At 42.2% G+C, this 25,410-nt stretch overlaps 1 protein-coding gene across 1 annotated transcript in view; it reads left to right on the top strand.

The window, feature by feature from the left end:
• Positions 1–25,410, top strand: part of SLC24A4 (solute carrier family 24 member 4) — a 188,536-nt gene that overhangs the window by 110,427 nt on the left and 52,699 nt on the right. Inside the window, exon 3 of the mRNA XM_032777409.2 lies at positions 20,774–20,850. Coding sequence (XP_032633300.1) covers positions 20,774–20,850 — 77 coding nt within the window. The remainder of the gene's footprint in view (positions 1–20,773; positions 20,851–25,410) is intronic.

Below are 25,410 nucleotides of genomic sequence, written 5' to 3' on the forward strand. Positions count from 1 at the left end.
GGGCTCCATGGTTGCTGTGCTATGGCTTCTGCCAGGGCAATCTAGGGGAAAAGGGCACGAAATAATTGTCTGCCGTTGTTTTCCCAGAGGAAGGAATGAGTGACGACATTTACTCAGAACCACCTGCGACAAGGATTTTTGCCCCATCAGGCACTGGGATCTTTACCCAGAATTCCAAGGGGCGAAGGAGACTGCGGGAACTATGGGATAGCTACAGAATAGCTACCCACAGTGCAACGCTCCGGAAATCGACGCTAGCCTCGGACCATGAATGCACACCGCTGAATTAATGTGCTTAATGTGGCCGCGTGCACTCGACTTTATACAGTCTGTTTTACAAAACTGGTTTATGTAAAATCGGACTAATCCCATAGTGTAGACGTACCCATAGACATGCAAATAAGGACAAGACTTGCAGAAGTTCTCAGCAGTTAGCAGCCATAGATGTAGCGTGTTGCATTCACATTGGATCCTTAACACTTTTGAAAATTCTGGCCTCTAGTCAGTCTAGTCTAAATATCACCTACAAAATAGGATACAGGGGTTTCCTTTACTGTATAATTATTGTACCTTTATATTTTAGCTATTCCCTCTGTCATTGTGCTGATTGATGAAGCCTTTTGGACAATGCCCAAGAAAATGTAGTGTTGGAAATAATCCAGCCACCAGTCCGGGGGCCTCTGCATTTTAATTTAATTTTAAATGAAGCTTCTTAAACATTTTAAAAAGCTTATTTACTTTACGTACAACAATAGTTTAGTTCTATATTACAGACTTATAGAAAGAGACCTTCTAAAAATGTTAAAATGTATTACTGGCACGTGAAACCTTAAATTAAAAGTGAATAAATGAAGACTTGGCATGCCACTTCTGAAAGGTTGCCGACCCCTGGACTAGATGATTGAATAGGTCTTTCTGACACTGCCGTCTTAGCATTCAGCCACCATATCCAAATAAAGCTATCAAGGAGAGAAACTCCAAACCAACCTGTTCCTGACATTGTTTTTACATCCTTCCCCTTTTGGTCTCAGTGGGCCTGACTTTAGGGCTGTAGTGTGAATCGACACCCTACCACTATACTTTCTACCAATTGCTTTGCTTTTCCATGCCCTGATGAGTCTCAATAGTCAGTTTATTCAGTTTTTGATCTTAGCCTTGTAAAAGATATCACCTACAGCTTTGTGTCATTTTTCATCTTCCTCTACAGGCTAACACATCTAGCCTACCCAGTTATACTTTCTGTTGTCTAGAGGTTTCAGAGAAAGTGTAAGAATAATCTCAAAGAAGTTCTTTAAAAATAATGAATTTAATTTCTTTCCCCATGCATTCTGTATTTGGGGAAATATGTGTGCCATTACTGCTATTTTACATGAGTCACCGTGCTACACTTGCTGAAATAGAATGGATTGAAATATCCATTATTATGTATTAGCTCTGCTGCAGGCACTGCAGCACAGACAGCTTCATTTAAAATATACTTCTGATGTGAAAAGTGACTCTGGAAAACTACCTCACGGGGTTGCACATTTCTTTCCTCTGAACGTTTTCCAGATCAAATCTTTTCAGTTTACAAGTAACACAGTGGATTGTCTAGCTGCCAGCACTGCAAATTCATCCTGTGGTCTGCAAGTCAAGCTGGATTCTTCCAAAGTCATCAATTACAATGGCTGTGCAACTGGAATTTGGGTAGCACTTTTGTTGAGGATGCATGTAGCAGAATAGCCCCCAACACATGCTCCTGTTGCTGTATGAGCTCTGTAGTGCTAACTAAAAAAAGCTTGTGATCCCTTATTTTATTCACTAAAGACAGCAGGAAAGTATCCAGTTGGGTGCGTCAGAAGGAGATATTTTATATAGTTACTTTTCAAAGGAGAATTGCACTTTAAACAGCATTAGTGGTATTTGTCACAGAAAAGGATTATTTTAGTTATAATCCATTTATTTCCAGTAATAAAGATGACCATATATCTGGAAAGGACTACCGCTAGTAGAAATCTTTTGCTCTTTATCTTTGAAGAATACACTCTGATCCTCTCATGTGATACCAGTTACATGAATGTCCTCTTACAAATGGAAGTCCTCAATGTACGAAAAAGAAGGCAACTTTCAACCTGTGGGCCAGATTCTTGTATTTGATGCAACTTCATTGTGCCGTTCAGCAGCACAAAAGAACCAAACTTTGGCCATAACTAGCCAGCTCTGAATTTCCCATGTTGGGAGCTCTCATCTGCATAAAACCACCCATGCCAGCTCCCGTATAGGAAGTGTGTTGGAGGAGGGAAGGGGTCTTGTTCTGCTCTGCTAATTGTCGGGTTGCAAATGGTCCAATAGGGCTGATACACCACTGACATAAGCTAGAGCAGCCCCAGGGCACACAAGCTCACAGAAACAGAGTTGTAACCAGCTTCCTGACATCCCCCACTCTCCTTCACCAGAATTCTGAAACAGGAGAGACTCTAACCCAGTGGGTATCAAACTTTTTTTTACTGGCGACTCCTTTCACATTGCAAACCTCTGAGTGCGACTCCCCCTAATAAATTAAACACACTTTTTAATATATTTAACACCATTATAAATGCTGGAGGAAAAACAGGATTTAGGGTGCAGGTTGACAGCTCTCAACCCCCTATGAATGACATTGCGACCCCCTGAGGGGTCCTGACCCCCAGTTTGAGAACCCCTGCTCTAGCCCAACATGTCTTAAAATTGTGTTCCTTTGCTTCTTCACATGTTCAATAAGTTTGACAGTGCTCTTTGTTAATTTATCAAGTCTCTTTGGTGTTAAAACCAGACCTGTCTCTCTCCCAGTTCCTCTTATTTAGATTTTCAGTGAAGTCATAATGCAGAGTTTTTGACATCATGTTAATTGTCTTGGCAGTGGATTGTTGGCTTTATTTGATAAGGTTGAGCGTACAACAAACACAAATAATTGTTATAATTTGGTTTTGAGAGGGAATTTTAAAACTGCCTATGAACAAAAAACATGGAACTTGAGATGATGAGACAGAAAATTAAGGGAAAACAAGTGGTTGTTTGTCAACATTTATCTCTTCAAACTGGTTCTGGCTGGAAAGTCTATCTATGAAAAGCATGAGGAATTACATGTAGAATTTTGGATCCTCAGACCTCACAATGTGTGTCAGCATGTGTGCTGAATATTTCTCTCTGCAGACATGGGTCCTGTTTCTGCAACCCTTGCCCACCTGATAATATCATTGAGGGCAAGTTCAGCCTTTTTCCTTTCTTGCTCTTTCTCAATAGATTTCTACCAAATGAAAATATTGCCAGATATGTAGCCATGTATTCTATATTGAAACGAAATACAGTAGCCACTCAACCAGTTATCATTGGACTGAGAGGCCACTGAAACCACCAGTTCATTCATATAGGCAACTGAATTGCTGTCAAATGGCAGTAAATTTTGGATACTAGCAGCATGCACTGGAGTCAAACTGATTTTTCTTGGTTAACCTTGTGCAATAAAGCAGAAAATAGAACACATACAGAGTGCACCAAAACTAAGCACAGACTGTTTGGTCTCTATCTGTTGCTGATTTAGAACAGTTGGCTTGAGTTGATCTAGCAGTTTCATGGTGAGATTGAAACTGCAGATCACCTCTTCTCTTCTAGTCAGGTTACCATGGTTTTGTTACCTAACTGCTGTTATCTTGCAATAATAACGTTGACATGCTGCTGTGTGGAGCAATCAGACACAAGCTATCCTTAATACTAATCTGTGAGATATCCTGGTGCTCTCACAAAGGAAAGAAAACCAGTCTGGTGATAGAAAATCTCCAGCTCTTTAAAGACATATTTCTAAAGAAGAAAGCAAATGAGAACCAGGGAGAAAAGTCAATGGCCCCAAACTTATGAGTCTTTTTATAAGCTTGAGGAGTTAAAAACATTAACAGATGGACCAATGCACACAAAATGCTGTTCTCTGATATGCTGATACAGTGCAATGCTGCTTCAGGAGGTGAATGTATCATATGCTTCACATTTCCATATTTCAGCCAATATTTGTTACTATATTTTTATTTGATTTTCTGACTCTGCTTTAATGCATGCAAATAGTTTTCTTAAAAAAGAAATTAAATGTAAATTTATATTTTAATAAGGCATAAGTGTAACATTTCCCTGTAGCTAATCCTGTCTTTTATAGAAATATCCGTAATTTCATTCTGATGGAAAGAGAGCTTTTAAAGGCTATTTCATTAATACACCATCCTTTTTTATCTTACAATACACGTATTAAATGTATTTAATAGTTAAGAATTGAGGCAGTCATTTGCTTCATAAGCTGCTACTTGCCATGGCACAGATAATGCAAATTGAATTAATATACTGCAGAGATTAAATTTGCTAGTAATTTCTACAGATTGTGCTAGGGAATGGGAAGCTTACTGTGCCTCCTGCCATATGGTACTCAGCTTTGGATAGAAAGTTTCATCTTTGGCTTTGCACAGCATTAAATTGATTACGTACAAAAGACCCTCAAATAGGTTCAGTGGTGTTTCATGCTAGACTTCATTGCTGTGTGTTGTCATTGCCCAGGCTGGGCAGTCAGGCTAACTATTCTTACTACAGAGTTACACATAGCGGGGTTTCCTTCCAGAGTTGTTTCATGCAAACAGATATATGTCTTTGAAGTGCTGGTCCTTAATTGGTCTTCACCCATGTGTGTATATTAACATACATCAGAAGCAGAAATTATCATTTTGGGGACTGTCCACATATGATTTTGATACAAAACTGAAAAACAGCTGTCTAATGGGAACAGGCGTTCAAAGCTTGGGAACTGTCATTTTTTCAGCTGGCGTCTGGGATTTTAAGATACCAGCTTTCCTGGGTATCAAGTGCCTATGAAGAATGTTTTCCTCATGTAGGGACATCCCTACCCTTGAAACATTTTAGTTGTTGTTATTGAATTTGTGGTGCATGGATAGGCGTGGCAGGTTGTGATTTCAATGACTATCTGTTGGTAAAAAGCGACAAAGAGTCTGATGAAGTGGGTATTCACCCATGAAAGCTTATGCTCCAATATGTCTGTTAATCTATAAGGTGCCACAGGACTCTTTGTCGCTTTTTACAGATCCAGGCTAACACGGCCACCCCTCTGATACTTTATCTGTTGGTAAGGTGTCTCCAGCCCTGCAGCAGTGAAGGGAGCCCTCTGCAGCTCCACTGTCATGGCCATGACATGGTCCCATGACCGCAGGGCTACAGAGGGGTCCCTATGCTGCTGCAGGGCCAGTGAAACCTGATCCTTGCAGGTGTCAGGAAGGCTGCAGTCCTATCAAGGCAGAGCACCGACCTCCAGCCAGGACTGCGAGGAGGATGAGCCCTCTGCCCTGCCCCTTCTCTGAGGCCCCACCCCCACTCACTTCATCCTGCTGGCTGCCCCTAAACCTAGGAGCCAGAGGGAGGACATGCTGCTGCTTCCAAAAGCTGCGCAGAGCCACAGCAGGCAGGGAGCCTGTCTTAGCCTCACTGTGCCGCCAACTGGACTTCTAACAGCCCGGCCAGCAAGGACACCTGACAACCCTACTGGCAGGGATCCAGTGTCACCAGCCCCACATCTTCACTGTCATGGCCCCACTGAATCACTCATCAGCCATGAGTGCAGGAATCATCCCTGGGCAGGAACTGTTCAGCAACACTCTGTGGCTGGTGGTTCGTTCTCCTCCTTGAAGTCCTGGCTGGGAATCTCTGCTGCAATGGGCCAGGACTGCTGCCTTCCCAGCACCATGTACAGGGAGCCCCCTGCGGCCCCTGGTCAGTGCAACCCTAATCCTAACCCCAGTCCTACCCCTCCTTTCATTCCCAGCCACTGTAATAATAATAAATATTTAAAAATAAAAATTGATGTAGTTGAAATTAGAAAAAAATAAAAATTGAATTCTGCTGAGCCCACGCATGTAACAGCATTCATGAAATTAGCGTTTTCTGACAATTTGGAAGAAAAGTATAGAGTTAATGTACTGTATAGCATTTTTGTGTCTTTATACAGACACATTAGAATGTATTGAATCTGTTTAGGAATGGACCACTAAAAAGTCAAAGACCAGTAGACTATTTACTTAGAGGATAATCTATTGATTTAAATAATTATTATTCCTGTTTGTTGTCAGCCAAACATTGAGGTAAGCTGAAAACAATAAAAATCAACATGAATTTTCTGTGATAAAGAATGAAGTAGAAACTGGGACAGAATGTTCGGAATGGCACAGTATGCTGGTGTGATGTTCACATTTGTTCCGTTTCCATAGTTAGCAATGAAATTCAAATAAATCCAGTCAGCATTTTTTTAGTCAAAATAACTGCTTTTATTTCGTAGGCAATTTTATTGCTATCGCAAACCTGAAAATGTGAGGGTCAGATAATGATAATTCATGTTTATGTTGTGCCTTTCATCTCAAACTTTACAAACGTTGTCTGTTGTTATTACTAATCATGTTTATTATAGTAGTACCTAAGGGCCAACCAAGAATGGGGTAGGTGCCGTACAGACAGAGTACCAGATGGTCCCAGCCCTGTAGAGCTTGCAGTCTAAGTATACAAGACAGACATAGGCTGGGGAAAGGTGTAGAATGCATGCAGAATGAGCAATGTGACGATGGCAAACATCGTGTGAGCTGCACAATACTTTGGGAGTGGTGGATTTACTTAGCCGGGGATTGGTAAAATGGGAAGGGAAGGAAGGGGACGAGGACAGGGCAGGGGAGAAGACAGTGAGAGGAGGAAGAGTGGAGTGAGGCTGAGGTAAGAGACTCTGAGCAGGGACGGAGAGCAAACAGTTAGCACAGGGCAGAGGAGGTCAGAGAACATTTAACAGTTTTGACCAGAATGGAGGTGAAAAGGTCCTTCCCTGCTTTGGCTACTCCTGTTCCTACCCACTCCAGTCTCTGGCTGGCTCCTTTCTTCAGTTTCCCCCATGGCCACGTGAGGGGAAGGAGGAGAGGCACCACCTGGATCCTAATGCCCTTTGAGTTAGGGCAATCTCCCCTGCACAGTTCTAGATTCAGGGGGGAGATGGAGAGGTATGGTCCCATCTGGGCCCCATTTTACCCTCTCGCCTCTAGTGCAGCAGTCCCTGCTCTGGCTGCTTCTATTCCTACCAGCTGTAGTTTCTGTCTATATCAAGCTCTTCACCCTGATTTCTGAAACCCTTACCATTTAAACACCTGAGCTGATATAAAAACTGCATCTAGGGTTGCTGTACCCAATATTAGGTAACAGATTAAAACAGTGAGACATTTTCAGTAGCGAGGAAGCACTGACTGCCTTTTGCCACGATAGCCATTTCCCATGATGGATATTTCGCACCTGGGACTTTGTGCCAGGGTTTCTGCCAGCAGAAACAGAAACAAACCAGGCTAAATCCAGCCCACCATAACAAACTGAACCCCCAGGGGGAATTCAGGTACACAGAATGTCATTACTCAAATTGTAATTTGATCAGAACAGAGAGTAAAAAATCCCTTAGGAACATCAATGAGCAAAAGTGGTCAGGACATTCATTTTCATAGATCTCAAGGCCACAAGGGATCTCTGTGATCATCTAGTCTGACCTCCTGAGTAGCACAGGCCATGGAAATTCCCCAAATGATTCCCAGGGTAGATCTTTTAGAAAAACATCCAACCTTGATGGAGAAATTGCTAGTGTTGGAGAATCTACCATGACTCCTGGTAAATTGTTCAATGGTTAATTACCCTCACTATTAAAACTTGTGGCTTATATCCATTTTGGATTTGTGTAGCTTCAACTTCCAGCCATCGGATCATGTTATACATTTCTCTGTTAGATTGAAGAGCCCACTATCAAATATTTGTTCCACATGTACTTAAAAACTTTGATCAAGTCACCCCTTAACCTTCTCTTTGTTTATGATACACTCAAGAACTCAATCTATTTATCACTATGAGGCATGTTTCCTAATCCTTTAGTCATTCTTGTGGCTCTTCTCTGAACCCTTTTCAGTTTATCAACATCCTTCTTGAACTGTGGACTCCAGAACTGGACACAGTATTCCAGCAGTGGCTACATCAGTGCTAAATAGAGGTAAAATATCTTCTCTACTCCTGCCTGAGATTCCCCTGTTTATGCATTCCAGAATAATATTAGCTCTTTTGACCACAGGAGATTATATTCAGTTTACTGCCCACCACAACCCCCAATTCTTTTTCAGAATCACAGCTTCCCCCTCCTGTAAGCATGGCCTGCATTGTTTGTTCCTAGATGTGTACATTTACATTTAGCTGTATTGTTTGTTTCCACCCAGTTTACCAAATATTCCAGACACAGCTCTGTCTCAGTGACCTGTTCTCTCCATTATTTACCACTCCCCCAACTTTTGTGTCATCTGCAAACTTTATCAGTGATGATTGTGTTTTCATTGAAAAAAATGTTAATTAGCATAGGGCCAAGAACTGGTCCCTCACTAGAAACACACCAGCTTGATGATGATTGCCCATTTAAAATTAGATTCTGAGACCTGTCAGTTATCCAGTTTTTAATCCCTTTAATATGTGTCCTGTTAATTTTATTTCGTTCTAGTTCTTTAATCAAAATGTCATGCAGTACCAAGTCAAAGCCCTTACAGAAGTCTATTACATCAACAAAATCAACAAAATTACCTTTATCAACCAACCTTGTAATCTCATCAAAAAAAGATATCAAGTTAGTTTGACAGGATATATTTTCCATAAAATTGTATTGACTGGCATTAATTATATTACCCTCCTTTAATTCTTTATTAGTTGAGTCCTGTATCAGCTGTTCCATTATCTTGCCTGGGATGGATATCATCCTGGCTCGTCCCATATGTCCTTTTTTGTGTGTGTCTTCGTAAAGCTGTGGATTCATTTTTAAAGTTTCTTTATGATTAGGAAAAACAAGTTATTATTTTATTTTATAGCTGTTATAAAATGAATCTGTTCTCTGATGCCTGGGGTTTTGGTGGTGGTTGTTTTTTGCTGAGATACGAGCACCCATAAAGAGGCCCATTCAGTGTTCTTTCCTTCCTCTATTTGTTTCTTTCTCCCAGCTCTTGTATCTTGCCTTCTAGATTGTCAGCTTTTTGGGGCAGGTAGTGTCTTTTACTATACGTGTGTACAATGCTTAGTAGACTGAGACCCTGAATTAGTTCGGGCCCCTGGGTGCTCCTGGTCTACAAATAATAATGCTAATTATTTCAATAATGTTTATTTTTTTTATTTATCCCCAAACAAGGATTTCATGTTGGTTTGACAGTGTGTTGTGTGTAAAAGAATGATACAAAGCACAGGATGAATCATTGTTCATGAAGTAAAACTGCATGGGAGAGAGCCGAAGGAAACAATTTTGCAAAGTTCCCCACACAGAGTTTACCCTTCATTGTTCTGTCAGAGGAGCCAGCCCTGGCTCCCAGAGGCAGATTAGGGGTTTATGGGTTTCTGGTCCACAGCAAATGGGAGGGTCCCTCCCCACCCCTTCAGCCTGCAGTCCCCCCCAACCCCCAGTGCTCCTGCTGGGGAGCAGGGCCTGCAGTCTCCTCAGCATCCTGACCCTGCTCCCCATCAGGAGCGCCGGGCGGGCAGAGCAGGCTGGGGCACAGGGCGCCCATTTTTCTAGGGGCCACCCAATTGGCCAGGGCCCCTAGGCATGGGCCCTGTTGGTCCAGTGGCTAATCTGCCACTGCCCACTGCCCCACCTGCTTCCCCAGCAAACTCAAACTGCAGCCCTGCCCCAATCCCACACATCCCTGGAGAGCCACAGCAGAGCAGTGCTTCAATGTTGGGGTGACCCTGTTCCCCTTTCCAGCTTCCTCTACTTAGTTCTGTACATGCAAATGCTCGTTTCTGCACACACATGGGGGGTTTGTTCCCTGTAATGGGGGAGGCACATGCATAAACACAAGGCCTTTAAAATTTGGCCCAACCACTCTGTGATGAGAGAAAGGGCTGCGCCCACATATAAAAATGCAGTCAGTATTTGGAGAGTATCACCTAGATTTGCCCTCATTAATTGAACAAAGGGAATGTGTTAAATGTAATACTTTGGGCTGGATTTTGACTGCTTCTGAGCACATTGATGGGAGTGGGTGGTGGAGAGGGAAGGCGTAGGTAGCTAATCTAGGCCTTCTGCCCTACTCCCTTGTGCACCTGCACTAGGTGCACTCAGAATGTCAGTGCTATGTCCTCCCTGAGGACAGGTTAGCATAGCCAGAGATGCTGCACATGCCATGGTGGCTGGGGGTGGACAAGGAAGGGGGTCATAAATGCATCTGCACAAGCCCCTTCCAGCATGGCTTTTACTCTAAGAGCCCTTCATATGCATCTTCTTTTTTTTTCATTGCAGTTCTTTTCTCCCTGCCGCTACTATTGTAAATAACTGTGACAGGAAAATGTAGAATATCTTTTATGTTCAGCAGCCTATTAAGAGTCAGTGTGTCTCTTGCTTCTGTGAGTGAATCAACTGGTGATAAAGTGAAGGAATCACATGCCAAGGCAGGTTATAAAACAGCTGATCCACGTGGCTGCTGAGATTTTTCTATCAGGTTTATGAGATTTTGAAACTTAGTTCATTGGCAGGCTGCCTCCAACAGTATAGACAGGGCGTATGGGAGCAATGCTCTCATGCTAGTCAGCAGTGCCTATTGGAATAATCTGTTAACCAGCCTAAATATAGGCAGGTGTCAGTATTGTGCACGGGTTCCCTCTGGCTTCTGCTCTGTAAATCCTCACTTTTTAAAACCAGGGTAAACACTCAAAGTGAGGCACCGGGATTAACTTCTGTAACTCCTTTTAAACTCTGTTTTGAGACTTATTATTTACACACTTCCATATGCATTTTGGTGCTTATATTGTAAGTAGTTTGGTAGCTCAGCAGAATCAGCCCTCCAGGGTTGTTTTGTTAAAGGTGATTAACCCTGTTTCTTTGTATTCCATGTTCATGGCTCAGTATAGAGAGTTTTCAAGCTCCTACATAAATTGTACAGAAAGGTAGTGTCCTAGGCACCTCCCCTGCCATTCATGAAATTGTCAGCCACTTCCCCTGCCCTCTGTTCACATAAGAGCCCTGTCGTAACTATTATTCTTGTCAGTTATTAATTGATATGACAGTAGTTCCAAGGAAACCTAAATAAGAGTCCAGGCCCATTATGCTGCTCTCTGAACAGGCAAATAAGAGACAATGCTCTTGTCCATGAGAGTTTATAACCTAGTTTGTCAGGACTCCAAAAGTGGGGATAGTGGCCAGCTGGGGTGAGGTGGGTTGTGAGAACAAGGTAACAACAGGATGATCTGTAGTAGTTTGCCTGGAACTGTCCTGTTAGGGAGAATATTTATGTACTTCCAGCTGTCTTCAGAGCAATTGGTGAATGTTTCTTTTTGGCAAAATTAGTCACACTGTACACCTTGCTTTCCATTTAATCTTCCCCTCCCATCTCAGCTGAAAATAGTGGAGAGACAGCTACAGTTCCCATCCCCAGAAGACAGAAGGATCCTTCCTTCAGTATTTATTTGTGAACATGGTCGTTTTTAATTCTGCTTGTTAATGAGCAGATATGCATCTAAACCTATGTTCACTGGGAGCTGTCATTTTTTTTTTTGTAATAAATATTTTTTTATTTCATACCTGAGGGAATAGTTCTCCTGAAAAATTCTGCTTTTGGCAATTACTGTAGCAGAGTAGAAATTCTCATATTTGCTGGTGCTGTAATATTATCCCAGAAGTATTGTGCAGAGCTGCCACATGAGGGAATGATGTTAAATCACATTGAATTGGCAAGATATATTGATATATTGCTGGAGTGATGTGTGCTGTTGTATTAATTTCGATAGAATACATGGTCCTAGAGAGTCAAAGGCATTAACATGACCCTGTTATTGTATAACATTAGTTTTTAAACAAGGTTTGGAATTCCAAGTACAGAGACCTCAGCCTGTTTAGTTCCATAGGAAACACACCATTAATTTTTTAACTCTTTAATAAAGATACAGACAAAGAAGAAAAAACAGGTAAAACATTTGAAATGTAAAATATGAAGTAAGGCTTTCCATTGTAACAGTATCCCGTATTTCCTTTCCCTTTGGCGGCAGAGAGTCTTTAGAAGGAAAACCTCTTGTCTGACAGGTTCTTAGATGGTGTCAAAGATAATAACAACTGTCCTTTGGGGGGGAGGGAAATTAGTTGAGTTAGGCTGGGGCTGTTGATAAAGTCCGATCCTGTTTCCTAAATGACAAAACAAGACAAACACACATGAAAAGAAAAGAACACAAAGATAGAAGAAGCAGCTTCTGTCTCTGGTGTTGATTCTTACATGCAACCTCACTGCTGAAAATACAGAATCACAGCACATGGTCTTATCAGCCACTCAGAGACCTGGCATATTTATAAAGGCATTCGACTGTATAGGTAGGGTTGCCAATTTTGGTTGGATGTATTCCTGGATATTTTATCACATGATATAACCTTTAATTAAAGATTAATCTTTAATTCCTGGAGATTCCAGGCCAGTCCTGGAGGGTTGGCCACCATATGTATACAGCATTGTTTTTAGCTGTTTCTCTGGTCACAGGCTTATAGCAGTACTGCAAAATACAGTCAGTTAAGCCAGATTCTTAATACAGAAGGCAAAAGGAAAGTAGGAAGAGATAGAAAAGAGACAAAATACAGTGGGGAAGGAAGAGGACATATAGAGGATTGGAGGGAAGTGTGCATATGGGGTGAGGGGGGAAGTCTCATGTTCCAGGTGATGTTTGGGATTTAGCCAGAGCCGTTGGAGGAGACAATATCATCCATGTTCTTGTCTTTGGCCTAGTTCGGGCAGCATATTTCTCAGGATTAGCACAACAAAGGCCCAGCAGTGTCATGATGATCCCTAAGTCCCAGAAAACAGTGGGGTTGGCAGCCATGATGGTGACGTTTGCTCCTTTCAGTCCACCTGTCTCCCATATGGCAGTTGTTGGTCAGATAACATGATTCTCCTACCAGAATCTTTTCTTTTAAGGATCCAAAAAGGAAGTGATGGATGGACTAGCACATCCGCTCATTATTTTGTCCACCAAGTAGGCCTAATTTCTGATACACCAATTTCAGTCTATTGATTTCCAGTTCCACTCTTCTCTTGTTACCAGACATGATCTTTACGCAGTAGTTGAGCTATATCAATAGGCCTTTTTGTTTGGATTAGCCCAATCTTTCCTCCTCCCTTTTTCATCTTTCCCCATCAACATTTGCATTGTAGGCTAATGTGATATTTTATGATCTTTCATTCACATCTCACTGTTGAGCTCACAATTAGGGTAAACTTGTAGGCCCAAATATTACAACAGTGCTAAAGCAAGTACTAAGTAATATGAGAAACCTATTCAGGTCTACCACTTTCATATACAAAAGGCTGTTTTGGCATCTTACAAAGTTGTCGAAAGCCACTGCAGATTATATAATACTGACTAATAGTAGTTTATAGATTATCCTACACTGTCTCCCAGCAGGAGATTAAGAATGTCACTTTCACTCCATTTTAATACTAGAGACATGCAAATAATGATTTTTTTGGTTGCAGACATTTCCAAAAAATTGTGGGGAAAAATTAGTTCTGGATAAAACCAAAAGTGGATTTTTTTTTTTCAAAAATTTCAGTGACTCCAACTCAAGAAAATAAATCATTTCAGGTCAAGTTAAATGTTTTTGTTTTTTGTTTCTGACCATTTAAAACATTTTATTGTTTTTTTTTTAAAGCAAAGGGAAATTTTTAAATGAAAAGTCATTTTGAATTGAATGTGTACCATTTTGAAAATGTCAAAACAAAATGATTTTTCAGAATTTTTTAATTTTTTGGACTGAAACAATTTATAGAAACCAACATGAATCTGTGAAATGTTTTGGTGTTGCCAAATCTGTGTTTTTCACTGAAAAAAAGATTCAGATAATTTCATCCAGTTCTATTTAATACAGTGTCTCAAAATATTACAGTGCGACAAACTCTGTTCCAATTTATATGTAATATTTTCTCCCTTTCCTCTTCCTTGCTTGTATATTATCTTTGTTTTGACAGCTCTTTGTGAAGCAGCACTTCATTATAGCCACATGAGTTATTTTTATTTACTATACAATTTTCATTCCCAGGATACAGCAGTGCTGTTTTCTCAGGCTGCTTTTACAGTATGCTGGCCTTGTACGTTTACTGTGAAATCCAGGGGCAGGACCCGATTCTCCTCTCACTTGCACCAGTTTTGTACAGGTTTGGCTTCGGTGAAATTATTGATTTTTACAAAAGTGTACTTAATAGCAGAATCTGTTCTGAAGTGTTTAAGCTCGTGGCCTTAAACTGGTGTGCTGATGATATTTATGCACTTAAGCACTCTTCAGTCCCTTGAATGATATTTCATAACTCAACAAGGGATTGGGTAGTATCCTGCTGATGTGCCGGACTACCAGAAAGTTTAATACTGTCGCTCCCTCAATTTCTCTCAGTGGCTACAGAAGTGAGACATAGGCTAGAAGGTTTGGCAAAAGATTGGAAATAAAGAATTGCAACAAAATATCTTTTAAACTACTGTCTTTTTCCTTGACTAAATGTGTGATGTAGAAAAAAATTCCATCTTAATCCTGAGCAAATTCTATATATTAAATGCTGTTTACTGACTCTGAAGTGCAGACCTTATGAAAAAGGCTAACGAAACGCAGTACAGTCATTGCTCCATGACATCTGGTTGAACTTTTATTTTATGCTTAATTGTTTATAGACCACTGACTACAGTAGCTTTCGGTCAGAGGATTTCAAAGATTTCACAAAACAGTGGCTTTGCCTTTTGTAAGGCAGATAAAATTTATTAATTCTGATTTTAAGCAACTCCTGCTGCCAATGTCTCATGCAAAAATAATTGTGGTTGTAGGAATGAAAACAGAGCAGGGAGGGTTTCGTCTTTGCACTGAGGCAATTATGTAATATTTTAAATAATATTACATTTTGATACGGGAGACCGCCCTTTGATACGAGAGACCGGGGTTCAAATCCCGGTTGGTACCCAACTTTCCAGTAGGGGTCCTTGGGCAAAAGACCCCCTAACGCTTCACCTGCCTACCTCAAATATGAGAGTGACACGAACTATGAGAGTCATGCCGGCTCGGACGTCGCCCGGATTAACAAGGTCCGCGCCAGATGTTGAGGAAACAGGACAATCTGACGATAAGTGGGCTACTGGAACAAACCATTCATGGACGAGACAAGAGAACCTGGAATTGATGGAATGCTACTACAACAGTAGACCTAATGAGAGGGGATATATGAAACGTATGAGGGGACTGTGGATGGACAAAAGACCTACATCCACACTTACTGAGAAACAGCTAGTTACCCAACGCTTCAACATAGTAAAGAGGAAGCTGCTCTCACAGCTTGAGATAGACCAACTCCACATTACATCCCAGACTCAAGAAGACCTGGAAGAACAAGTGGATGTGCAGCCCACACCTGAAGCTGAAACTTCACTGCCACCCCCTCCATTGCAGAGCACAGCAGCTGATATGAGGCATAAGATCATGGAGAAACTAGCTACAGTCAATCCTCGAGACCGATTACCAAGGCTCAGTGGAGAAGTACCATCAGATAGTATGTTAGAAGATGCCAATAGAGCCCTCATGACAATCCCTACTACCACCATAACTCAAACCAATGAACTGGTATATGCTACAGCCTCTGTAATCCTGGAGATGCTTGGCTACACGATCAAGAAGAACAACAGTATGTACCCACCCTGGAAAATGAGGTTGGAGGATAAGATCAAGGCGACTCGGAGAGAAGTTAGTCAGCTGGTGGAACTACAGAAGGGTGTAGAGATTAAGGATAAGACTCGGCTACTGAAAAAATACAAGGGCCTGACTCCATCTGAAGCCCTAGAGACTGCTAAACAAAGGCTCACAGCACTGGCTACCAGGCTAAGGAGATACACTAGAGAAGCAGAGGCCAAAAAAGTAAATGCCCTGTTCTCCAAAGAACCATCCAAGGTGTACTCCCAACTGCAGTGCAACAACACAATAACAGCAGAGCCACCAGCAGCAGAAACTGAACAGTACTGGAAGAACATATGGGAGAAAGAGAAGACTCATAACACCAGTGCAAAGTGGCTGCAGGACCTGAGAACAGAGCACAGCAATCTCCCAGAACAGAAACCAGTCACCATCACAGTAGAAGACATCCAGCAGCGGGTCAAGAACATGAAGAGCTGGACAGCACCTGGACCAGACATGATCCACACCTACTGGCTAAAGAAACTAACAGCAGTGCATGAACGCCTAGTAGCACAGATGAACCAGCTGCTAGCAGCAGGCTCCCACCCAAACTGGCTAACACAAGGAAGGACAGTGCTGATCATGAAAGACCCCTGCAAGGGAACAGAACCGTCCAACTACCGGCCAATAACCTGCCTCCCCACAACATGGAAAGTCCTATCAGGCATCATAGCTGCCAAGCTACAGGACCACATGGGCCAGTACATGAGCACAGCTCAGAAGGGCATTGGGAACAACACCAGAGGCTCAAAACACCAGTTGCTCATAGATAGAGCAGTCGCCCAAGACTCAAGGTCTAGACAGACCAATCTGAGCACAGCCTGGATTGACTACAGGAAAGCCTACGACTCAATGCCGCACACGTGGATCTGTGAATGTCTGGCGCTATACAAAGTCAACAGGACACTAAGGACCTTCCTCAAGAACTCAATGGGACTATGGAAGACAACACTAGAAGTCAACTCAAGGCAACTTGCACAAGTGGCCATCAAGTGCGGCATATACCAAGGTGATGCACTGTCCCCGCTGCTGTTCTGCATAGGCTTAAACCCCCTCAGCCAGATAATCACAAGGACTGGATACGGGTACAGGTTCAGGAGTGGAACTACCATCAGCCACCTCCTCTACATGGATGACATCAAGCTGTATGCTAAGAATGAACGAGACATCGACTCGCTAATCCACCTGACGCGGATCTACAGTGAGGATATCGGGATGTCATTCGGACTGGAGAAGTGTGGCCGGATGGTAGTGAAGAGAGGGAAGGTAGTCAAGACTGATGGGGTGGAACTACCAGCGGGCCACATAGCAGACATACAGACCAGCTACAAGTACCTTGGCATCCCACAGTCACATGGAAACCACGATGAGGAAGCAAGGAAGACAGCAACATCCAAGTATCACCAAAGGATAAGACAGGTCCTGAAGAGCCAGCTCAGTGGGAAGAACAAGATCCACGCCATCAACGGATACGCCCTGCCGGTCATCAGATACCCTGCCGGTATAGTGAGCTGGCCAAAGGAGGACATGGAGGCTGCCGATGTGAAAACCCGGAAGCTCCTCACAATGCACGGAGGTTTCCACCCCAAGTCCAACACCCAGAGACTGTATACCAGCCGGAAAGAAGGCGGAGGGGGCTTGGTGAGCGTCAAAGCCACTGTCCTGGATGAAACCCGGAACATCCAGGAGTACATCAGTAAGATGGCCCCCAAAGATGAGCTGCTGAGAGAATGCCTGAGGCAGCAGCAGACATGGGAGGAAGACCAAGCAGAAGAAGTGCCATGGCAAGACAAGACCCTGCATGGGATGTACCATCGACAGATAGCTGAGGTGGCTGACATTGGGAAATCCTACCAGTGGCTGGAAAGGGCTGGACTAAAAGACAGCACTGAGGCACTGATCATAGCAGCACAGGAACAGGCACTGAGCACCAGATCCATTGAAGCAGGGGTCTACCACACTAGAGAGGACCCAAGGTGCAGACTGTGCAGAGAGGCCTCAGAGACAGTCCAACACATAGTGGCAGGATGTAAGATGCAGGCAGGAACAGCATACACTGAACGGCACAACCAAGTGGCTGGCATTGTGTACAGGAACATCTGCACAGCGTATGGGCTAGACCCTCCCAAGACCAGATGGGAGATTCCACAGAAGGTTGTGGAGAATAGCAGGGCTAAGATTCTGTGGGACTTCCAGATCCAGACGGACAGGCAGGTACTGGCCAATCAACCAGACATCGTGGTAATAGACAAGGACCAGAAGACAGCGGTGGTGATAGATATAGCAGTGCCAAGTGACAGCAACATCAGGAAGAAGGAATATGAGAAGCTGGAGAAGTACCAGGGCCTGAAAGAGGAACTAGAGAGGATGTGGAAAGTGAAGGCCAAAGTGGTCCCAGTGGTGGTAGGAGCACTCGGGGCTGTGACTCCTAAGCTGGGTGAGTGGCTCCAACAGATCCCAGGAACAACATCAGAGCTCTCTGTCCAGAAGAGTGCAGTGCTAGGAACAGCTAAGATACTGCGCAGAACCCTCAAACTCCCAGGCTTCTGGTAGAGGACCCGAGGTTGAGGAAGACACATACCACCCATAGGGGTGAGAGGGGAATTTTTTATATATATATATATATAATATAAATTACTTTCAGGGGGCAAGAAAAGTTTGCCATGTATATACATCCTTGAGCAGATCTTAAATAACTCAGTCTTTTCAAATAGTGATATGAAGGTACTTTATTTTCCCTGGTCAAAATTTTCAGAAATGACTGATTTTGGATGCCTCAGATTTGGAATGCCCATTTTGAGCCATCTTAAAAAGGCCTGATTTGCAAAGGACAAGAGCTCAAACTTTCTTAAAGTCAGGCCCCTTTAAGGTGTCTTAAATTGGGCACCCAAAATCACTAGTCACTTTTGAAAATCTTGGTCTCCATGTATATGCTTATTGCTTGCAGAATTATATTGGAAACTGAAGAATATACACAAACCAGAAAAGTGAGTGGATTGGCATTAAATGTGTTTGCAAGGACATTGTAAAGCAGGCATCTTTTCAAGCATTTGTTACTTTGAAGAAGCAGGCCTCAGCAAGTACTATTAAGAAAAGCTCTGGCTATGGGTAAAGTGATCAAACTAGACCCTGGCTTTTGTTCACCAGGTTTTGGTACGTTTATGAATATTTCAAAGTACTTTTGAGCCATATCCTACCATCAACCCACTAGTGTAACTCCCTGCTGAACTGAATCGGGAGTTCTGCATGAAAATGTCACCTCTTCAACCAATCTAGCTTTCAGTGGCTAAAATAATGCTTTACTCTGACCATCTCATCTCCAACATTCTTCATGGACTCCATCTCTTTCCACATAAAGTTCAAAATCCTCAACCTCACGTCTAAGGTTTTGTCTACATTGGAACTTCGTCGGCAAAACCTTCTGTCATTCAGGGGTGTTAAAAAACACACACACACACACACACCCTGAATGACAAAAGATTTACTGACAAAAAGTGCTGGTGTGCGTGGGGAGTGGAAGTTTTTTGGTCAGCAGGAGAGCTTTCTCCTGCTGCCCAACAGCAGCTACACTATGCATCTTTTAGCAGCACAGCTGTGTTGCTAAAAGCTGTGTAGTGTAGACAAAGCCTAAGTCTCTGCACAGCTCTGCCCTGCCTCCTTCACATCTTTGGTTGCTCTCCACCTCACTCACAGCACACTCTGCCCTCTGGGATGCCTAGCTACTTCCTTCCTCGCCACTCTTTGGTGTTCTTGCTCTTAGATTTTTCACACTGCTACCTAGGCATGGAAAATGCTCCATCTAACTACTGCAAGCAGCCTTATTCTCATTCAGAACCTGCTTGAAAACACATTTCTTTGCTCTTTTCTTCCATCACTGACTTTCCACTTCGGTCTGAGCTACCCCTTCCTCTTGACCTACTTCACTCACTGCTTATAAAGTCAAAGGTTATATGGTTCTCTTCACCTGTTATCTGACTCCTATTATGTTTTAACCCTCACCTTCCTTTTTTTTCCCACCTCTTCTTTTATCTAGCACCCTTTTCTTTGTCTAATTTTAGATTGCAAGCTCTTTGGGTATGCACCGTATATTTATTTCATGTCTGTAAAGTGACATGCAAACCTTTATCTAGCACCATAATCTATGTGGGTAGCAGACTACAGCCATTGCATGTTTTTTAGAGGGGGAGTGTGGCAAAGTACCTGCCTCTCCTTTTGTTAGCTCAGTCCTTCTTAGCCTCGGAGACACAGGCTTGGGCAAAGTAAAAGAAAAAAACCCTTCCCAATCTCACAGGGTCTGGCTGATCCCTTCTCAGCCAGCCCCTTGCTCTAGTTTCCTCTCCTTCTGGGGAGAATGCAATCTGCCTTACAAGAAGAGTCTCAGAGTTCAGCTGCCCCTACTTGCTGGCAGCTACTCTGCTTCTCTCTTCCTCTCCCCCTTGCTTCCCTGCCAGGGAGGTTTAAAAAGGTCTCCAGCAATTGGGGCCAGCTGAACCTAATAGTTCCCTGCTAACCCTGTCCCAGCTGAACCTTATCCTCCAGGGCTAAGCCTCCGGGACCAATACTACCCCTCTCCTGGTAGCTAATTGTCCTGAGTTTGCCACAGGAGGCATACATGAAGCCAGGAATATTGTTTTGGGGGGGAATTTGCCCCCTGCTAGTTACTTCAGAAGTATAATTAGAAAGAGAAAAATAGTAAATGAGAGTCATTGTGGGCAAGAAACTCCTAACAGCTATTGAATATTGATTTAAACTGTTGGAGCAATGAACAATGACACCAGCAGACGATCTTCCCCCTGCTTTATCCAAGTGAACTGAAGAGACTTCGGCAGGCCTGTGATGCACCAAAATGAACGATATGGTCTTTGATGAAGGTATCACCTCCTCCTTTAATTTAGGACCAATATAAATATCCATCTTTAATTTTGCTGTCTTCCAATTATAAATTTTCGGTAGACCTATAAATATTTTTTTTAAATAATTGTTTTTCTCTTTCAGCAATTAATGAATTTCCTGAAGATGTATTTACAAATAAGGATCGGCAGGAGGGAGCAGTGCTGTTTCATATTATTGGTGTAAGTTTTGTTCTCCTTTGGTTCCTTTTGGTTTCCTTTTGGTTTCCTTTGTATTTATTTATTTAGGTTAGGTGCAAAGAAGTTACTCCAGCCATTGCCCTTTCTTAGTAGAACTCTGTAAATCAGCATTGCAACCAAATTCTCAAATAACAGAAGCCGACTGGAGCATTTAAAAAACTGTTCATGCAAGGCAGAAATTAGCAATGTTTATGTTTCATCTCAGTTAAGGGTGAAATCTTGGCCCCATTGAAATCAACGGAGGTTTTGGCATTGATCTCAATGGAGCTAGGATTTCACCCTGTATGGCAGGTATGGATCCAGTTGTCCCCTGTGCAGGAACAGATGATATGGAGTCTCCCTTGTTCCCACTCTGTCATTGTGCATCTGTCCAAAAGAAACAAGGATAAGGCCCTTAAAGCCTAAAGGAATACGGATGAAATCTGGTAACGTGGGACTGGCTTGACATCTTATTGCAGAAACCAAAAACATTTAAGGTCGTTGGGGCCCAATCTGCAATCCCAGCTCTGGGAAAGTAATAGTAAGGGAGATTTTGCTTGAGTGAGGACTGCAGGATTGGTCCCATTGTGAAAATATGCATCATATAACTCACACAGACAACAGGAGGGGCAACATGTGCTCACAAGACAATCACAGCCCCTGAGATGTTTGCAAATTGGAGCCAAGGTCAGGAACCATTCTTTCAGGATGTGATTGTTCTTGCACATGGAATACTTGGTGTTGCTTTGCCTGCTTACCTACCCAGGTAATTATTTGAAAACATAGTGATGACTGCCTTCCTCCAAAGCACTGTCTGTTATATGCCCCTTACTCTACCATGGCACCCCATTACAACGTCATAAACAGATAGAAGAAGTTAATAGAACAAACGTACTTTATATCTCTTTTGACTGTAAGGGGTTAACAAGTTCAGTAAGCCTGGCTGTCACCTGACCAGAGAACCAATCAGGTGACAGGATACTTTCAGATCTTGAGGGAGGGAAGTTTCTGTGTGTGCTGTTAGAATTTGGTTATTGTTCACTCTCGGGGGCTCAGAGGGACCAGACGTGGAACCAGGTTTCTCTCCAATCCCCTGATACAGGTTCTTATAGATTCCAAATAGTGAGTACTAGATAGATAAAGCGAGTTAGCTTATGTTGTTTCTTTATTTGCAAATGTGCATTTGGCTGGAAGGAGTTTAATTGTTCATTTGGCTGGAAGGAGTTGAAATTTGTATTTTTTGCTGAAAGGATTTAATTTGTACTTGTATACTTAGCCTGGGAGGGATATCCCAGTGTCTATAGCTGACAGACCCTGTACCTATTCCATTTTAAATTTACAAAGATAATTTTTTCTCTCTTTAATTAAAAGTTTCTTGTTTAAGAAACCCTGATTGTTTTTTTATTCTGGTGTGAGACCCCAGGGGACGGGTCTGGATCACCCAGGGAATTGGTGGGGAGAGAGGAGGAAAGGGAGAGAGAGAGGCTGGTTTCTCTCTGTGATAGGATGCTTCCTCTCAGGGAAAGTCTGGGAGGGTGAAAGAGAAGGAGGAGGAAAGGTGAATTTTCCTCTCTGTTTTTAGATTCAAGGAGTTTGAATCACAGTGATCTTCCAGGTAACCCAGGGAGGGAAGCCTGGAAGAGGCAACGGTGGGGGAAAGGGTTTACTTCCTTGTGTTAAGATCCAGAGGAATCTGGGTCTTGGGTTCCCGGGCAAGTTTTGGGGACGAGTGTAACCAGGCACGGAATTCCCTGGTTGGTGGCAGCGCTACAGGTTCTAAGCTGGTAATAGAGCTTAGAGGAATTCATGCTAGTACCCCATCTCTGGACGCTAAGGTTCAGAGTGGGGAATTATACCATGAACAAACAAATTACTGCATTTTCATTATTCCCTAAACTTCCATACCCTCCCTTCTAGCATACTGTTAAGTAGAAGATCATACTGAATATTTTTATGCCATAAACTTCATCAATACAGTTGTTTTGTAGCAGATAGAAATGGAGGCCACATATTCGTGTTGGTTTGTACTAACATTATTTTGGATAAACATCCTGTTATTCTCCTCTCCCTGTTTTACATGATGTGATGAGTTACATTTCTTACTTTATTTTTTTCCCGCAGGCTCTTTATATGTTTCTATGCCTTGGCTATAGTATGCGATGACTTCTTTGTTCCCTCATTAGAGAAAATTTGTGAGGTAAGTGAAAGAGAAATTTAACGCACTTTTTGTAAATCTGTTTCTTGTAGGTTTTAGTTTGGCCATTTGGTACCATCCAATGGCTGTCTGGAGTTTGTTAGAAATGAATTTGATGACCTCAATCCATTCCCAGTGGACAGAGCCATATCAAAACCCACTACAGTTTGCGGCTAATTGGCATCCTTGACAGCAGCTTGGCAAAGAGGCTTATGACTGAATGGGCAACAACAAATGATTTCTTCCTGTCACAGGTCTGAAGCACATTGGTGGGCAGTAATGGGGGAATGTAAGGATTAGATGGGTTTGTTTTAAAAGGCACGTGGAAAAAGAAGAGCTAGAAATATTTATAATTTGCTGGCCATGGGATCTTCTGCCAGCAAGACTAATCAGTCAGAAGTGGCGAGTGTTTTTTTTCTGACCTGTTGGGATATGGGTGTGGTGGAAGAGAGTTAATTATAGAAATAAGTATCAGGTGAACTTTTCAAGCGGGGGATTCTGCCCCATCTGAATCAGAGTTTTACTATTAATTCAGTAAGAGCACAGTTAAGCATGCTAAGCATTTGGTCCAGGTAATGGAAAGGGAGAATATAGTTTTGTAACTAATGAAGTCAGTTTTTTATGTACTGGGCCCACTTGAACCAGATCTGTGAAATTTAACTAGAAAATATAGGTGCATATATACAACCGAGAATAATAATCTGCTATTATAGTAAAAGCATTAATTTACAATAGTATGATACTACTTTAGAGTTGATCAGGATAGGGGGAAAAAATAAACTTTGATCTAAAATTTATTTTGGGTTTAAGTTTGGAGGTGTTATTGGAATGGGGTTGAATAATTGATATTAACGAAATTTTTGACCGGCTGTTCTAGCTACTAAGGCATCTTTTTTACTCTCCTCTGGATACTGTACAGAATGCTCACAAACATCAGTAGAAGTTACATATCCTTATCAAGCAGGAGAACAGATGTAAAGAGATTGTAGCAGCAAATACTTGCAAAGTAGCTGTGATCTATTTAATGTTTCGATGTGCAATCAGCATACTTTTAGATAACATGATATATAAGATGTACATAATGTGCTGCTTATGCGTTGATGCCTTTTAAATCTTGCTGTTAGAGTATCTCCAGAATGCTGGCAGGTAACAAGATATCGTCATTGAGTTCTGAACTCTATCAGTCATATTATCAGTGATAGATCATCTTAGTCTGATCTACACAGGGGGGGAACTGATCTAAGTTACGCAACTTCAGCTAACATGGAATAGCGGTAGCTGAAGTCAATGTACTTAGACCTACTCACCATGGTGTCTTCACTGTGGTGAGTCGACTGCTGCCACTCCCCCATCGACTCTGCCTTGCACCTCTCGCCAAGCTGGATACAGGAGTCGACAGGAGAGCACTCGGGTCGATTATATCACGTCTAGAGTAGACGCGATAAATTGATCCCCGCTGGAAGTCGTCGCTGCCCACCTATCCAGTGGATAGTATAGACATACCCTTAGAGAGCTGTGTGTTGTGCTTGTATGCCATGAGTTCCTTATGAAGCCCTTTCTGCCAGCTCAGAATGGTGCAGAGTGCCTGAAAAATACTAACTTGCTTCGTTATCACTAGGCACTCTTCTATCCTTGGAATGGGAAGGGATATAAAAGATGAATCTAGAGATTCAAAAAAAAAAAAAACAAAAAAAAACAAAATTTTCCCCATAATATGCAAAGGAAATATCCTCAGCTGGTGTGGAATAGCCTAGCCCATTGTGGAGCTAGATGCATTATACCACTGAGGTTCTGGCTCAAAAGCTCTGAGGTAACTGCATATAGATTAGAGCTTAAGAAGCGGTATAAAAAAATAGATCTGTCTGTGAGACACAGTCCTCTTTCTAGTTCTACGCTGGTCTAATTTCATGTACCTCACTGGAAGTTCACATTAAATAAAGTGAGATCACAATCAGCGCCACACTATTTGCAAGACATATTCAACAAAGGTTAATTTTACTCACTTACTTCTGTTACCAAATTTTAACAAGCTAGTTATCCCTGTAACTCTTGATTACTCATGATTTCATTCTAAAAACTCTTCATTCCTGAGCATTCCACCTCTAGAATCCCAATCTGAGTGGTCCTCTTTCTAAACAGCTTGGTTATGTTCAAATATATAATGTAAGTTGATAATATTACTAACTGGGTCCCACTAGGTTAGAGGATAAATATTTTATATCCCAAAGCATGTTGTCTATATCTCGTATGAGGGCTTTTTCAAACCTTGAGCTGTATTATAGTGGGAGTTCATTCTTTCATGGTATTGTGACCAAGAAAATAAAAAGGATTCTATCTATAACTATAAAAGTGTGCTTGTAAAAAGACCC

The sequence above is a fragment of the Chelonoidis abingdonii genome, chromosome 4, assembly GCF_003597395.2.
Source record: "Chelonoidis abingdonii isolate Lonesome George chromosome 4, CheloAbing_2.0, whole genome shotgun sequence".
Classification (NCBI taxonomy): domain Eukaryota; kingdom Metazoa; phylum Chordata; order Testudines; family Testudinidae; genus Chelonoidis; species Chelonoidis abingdonii.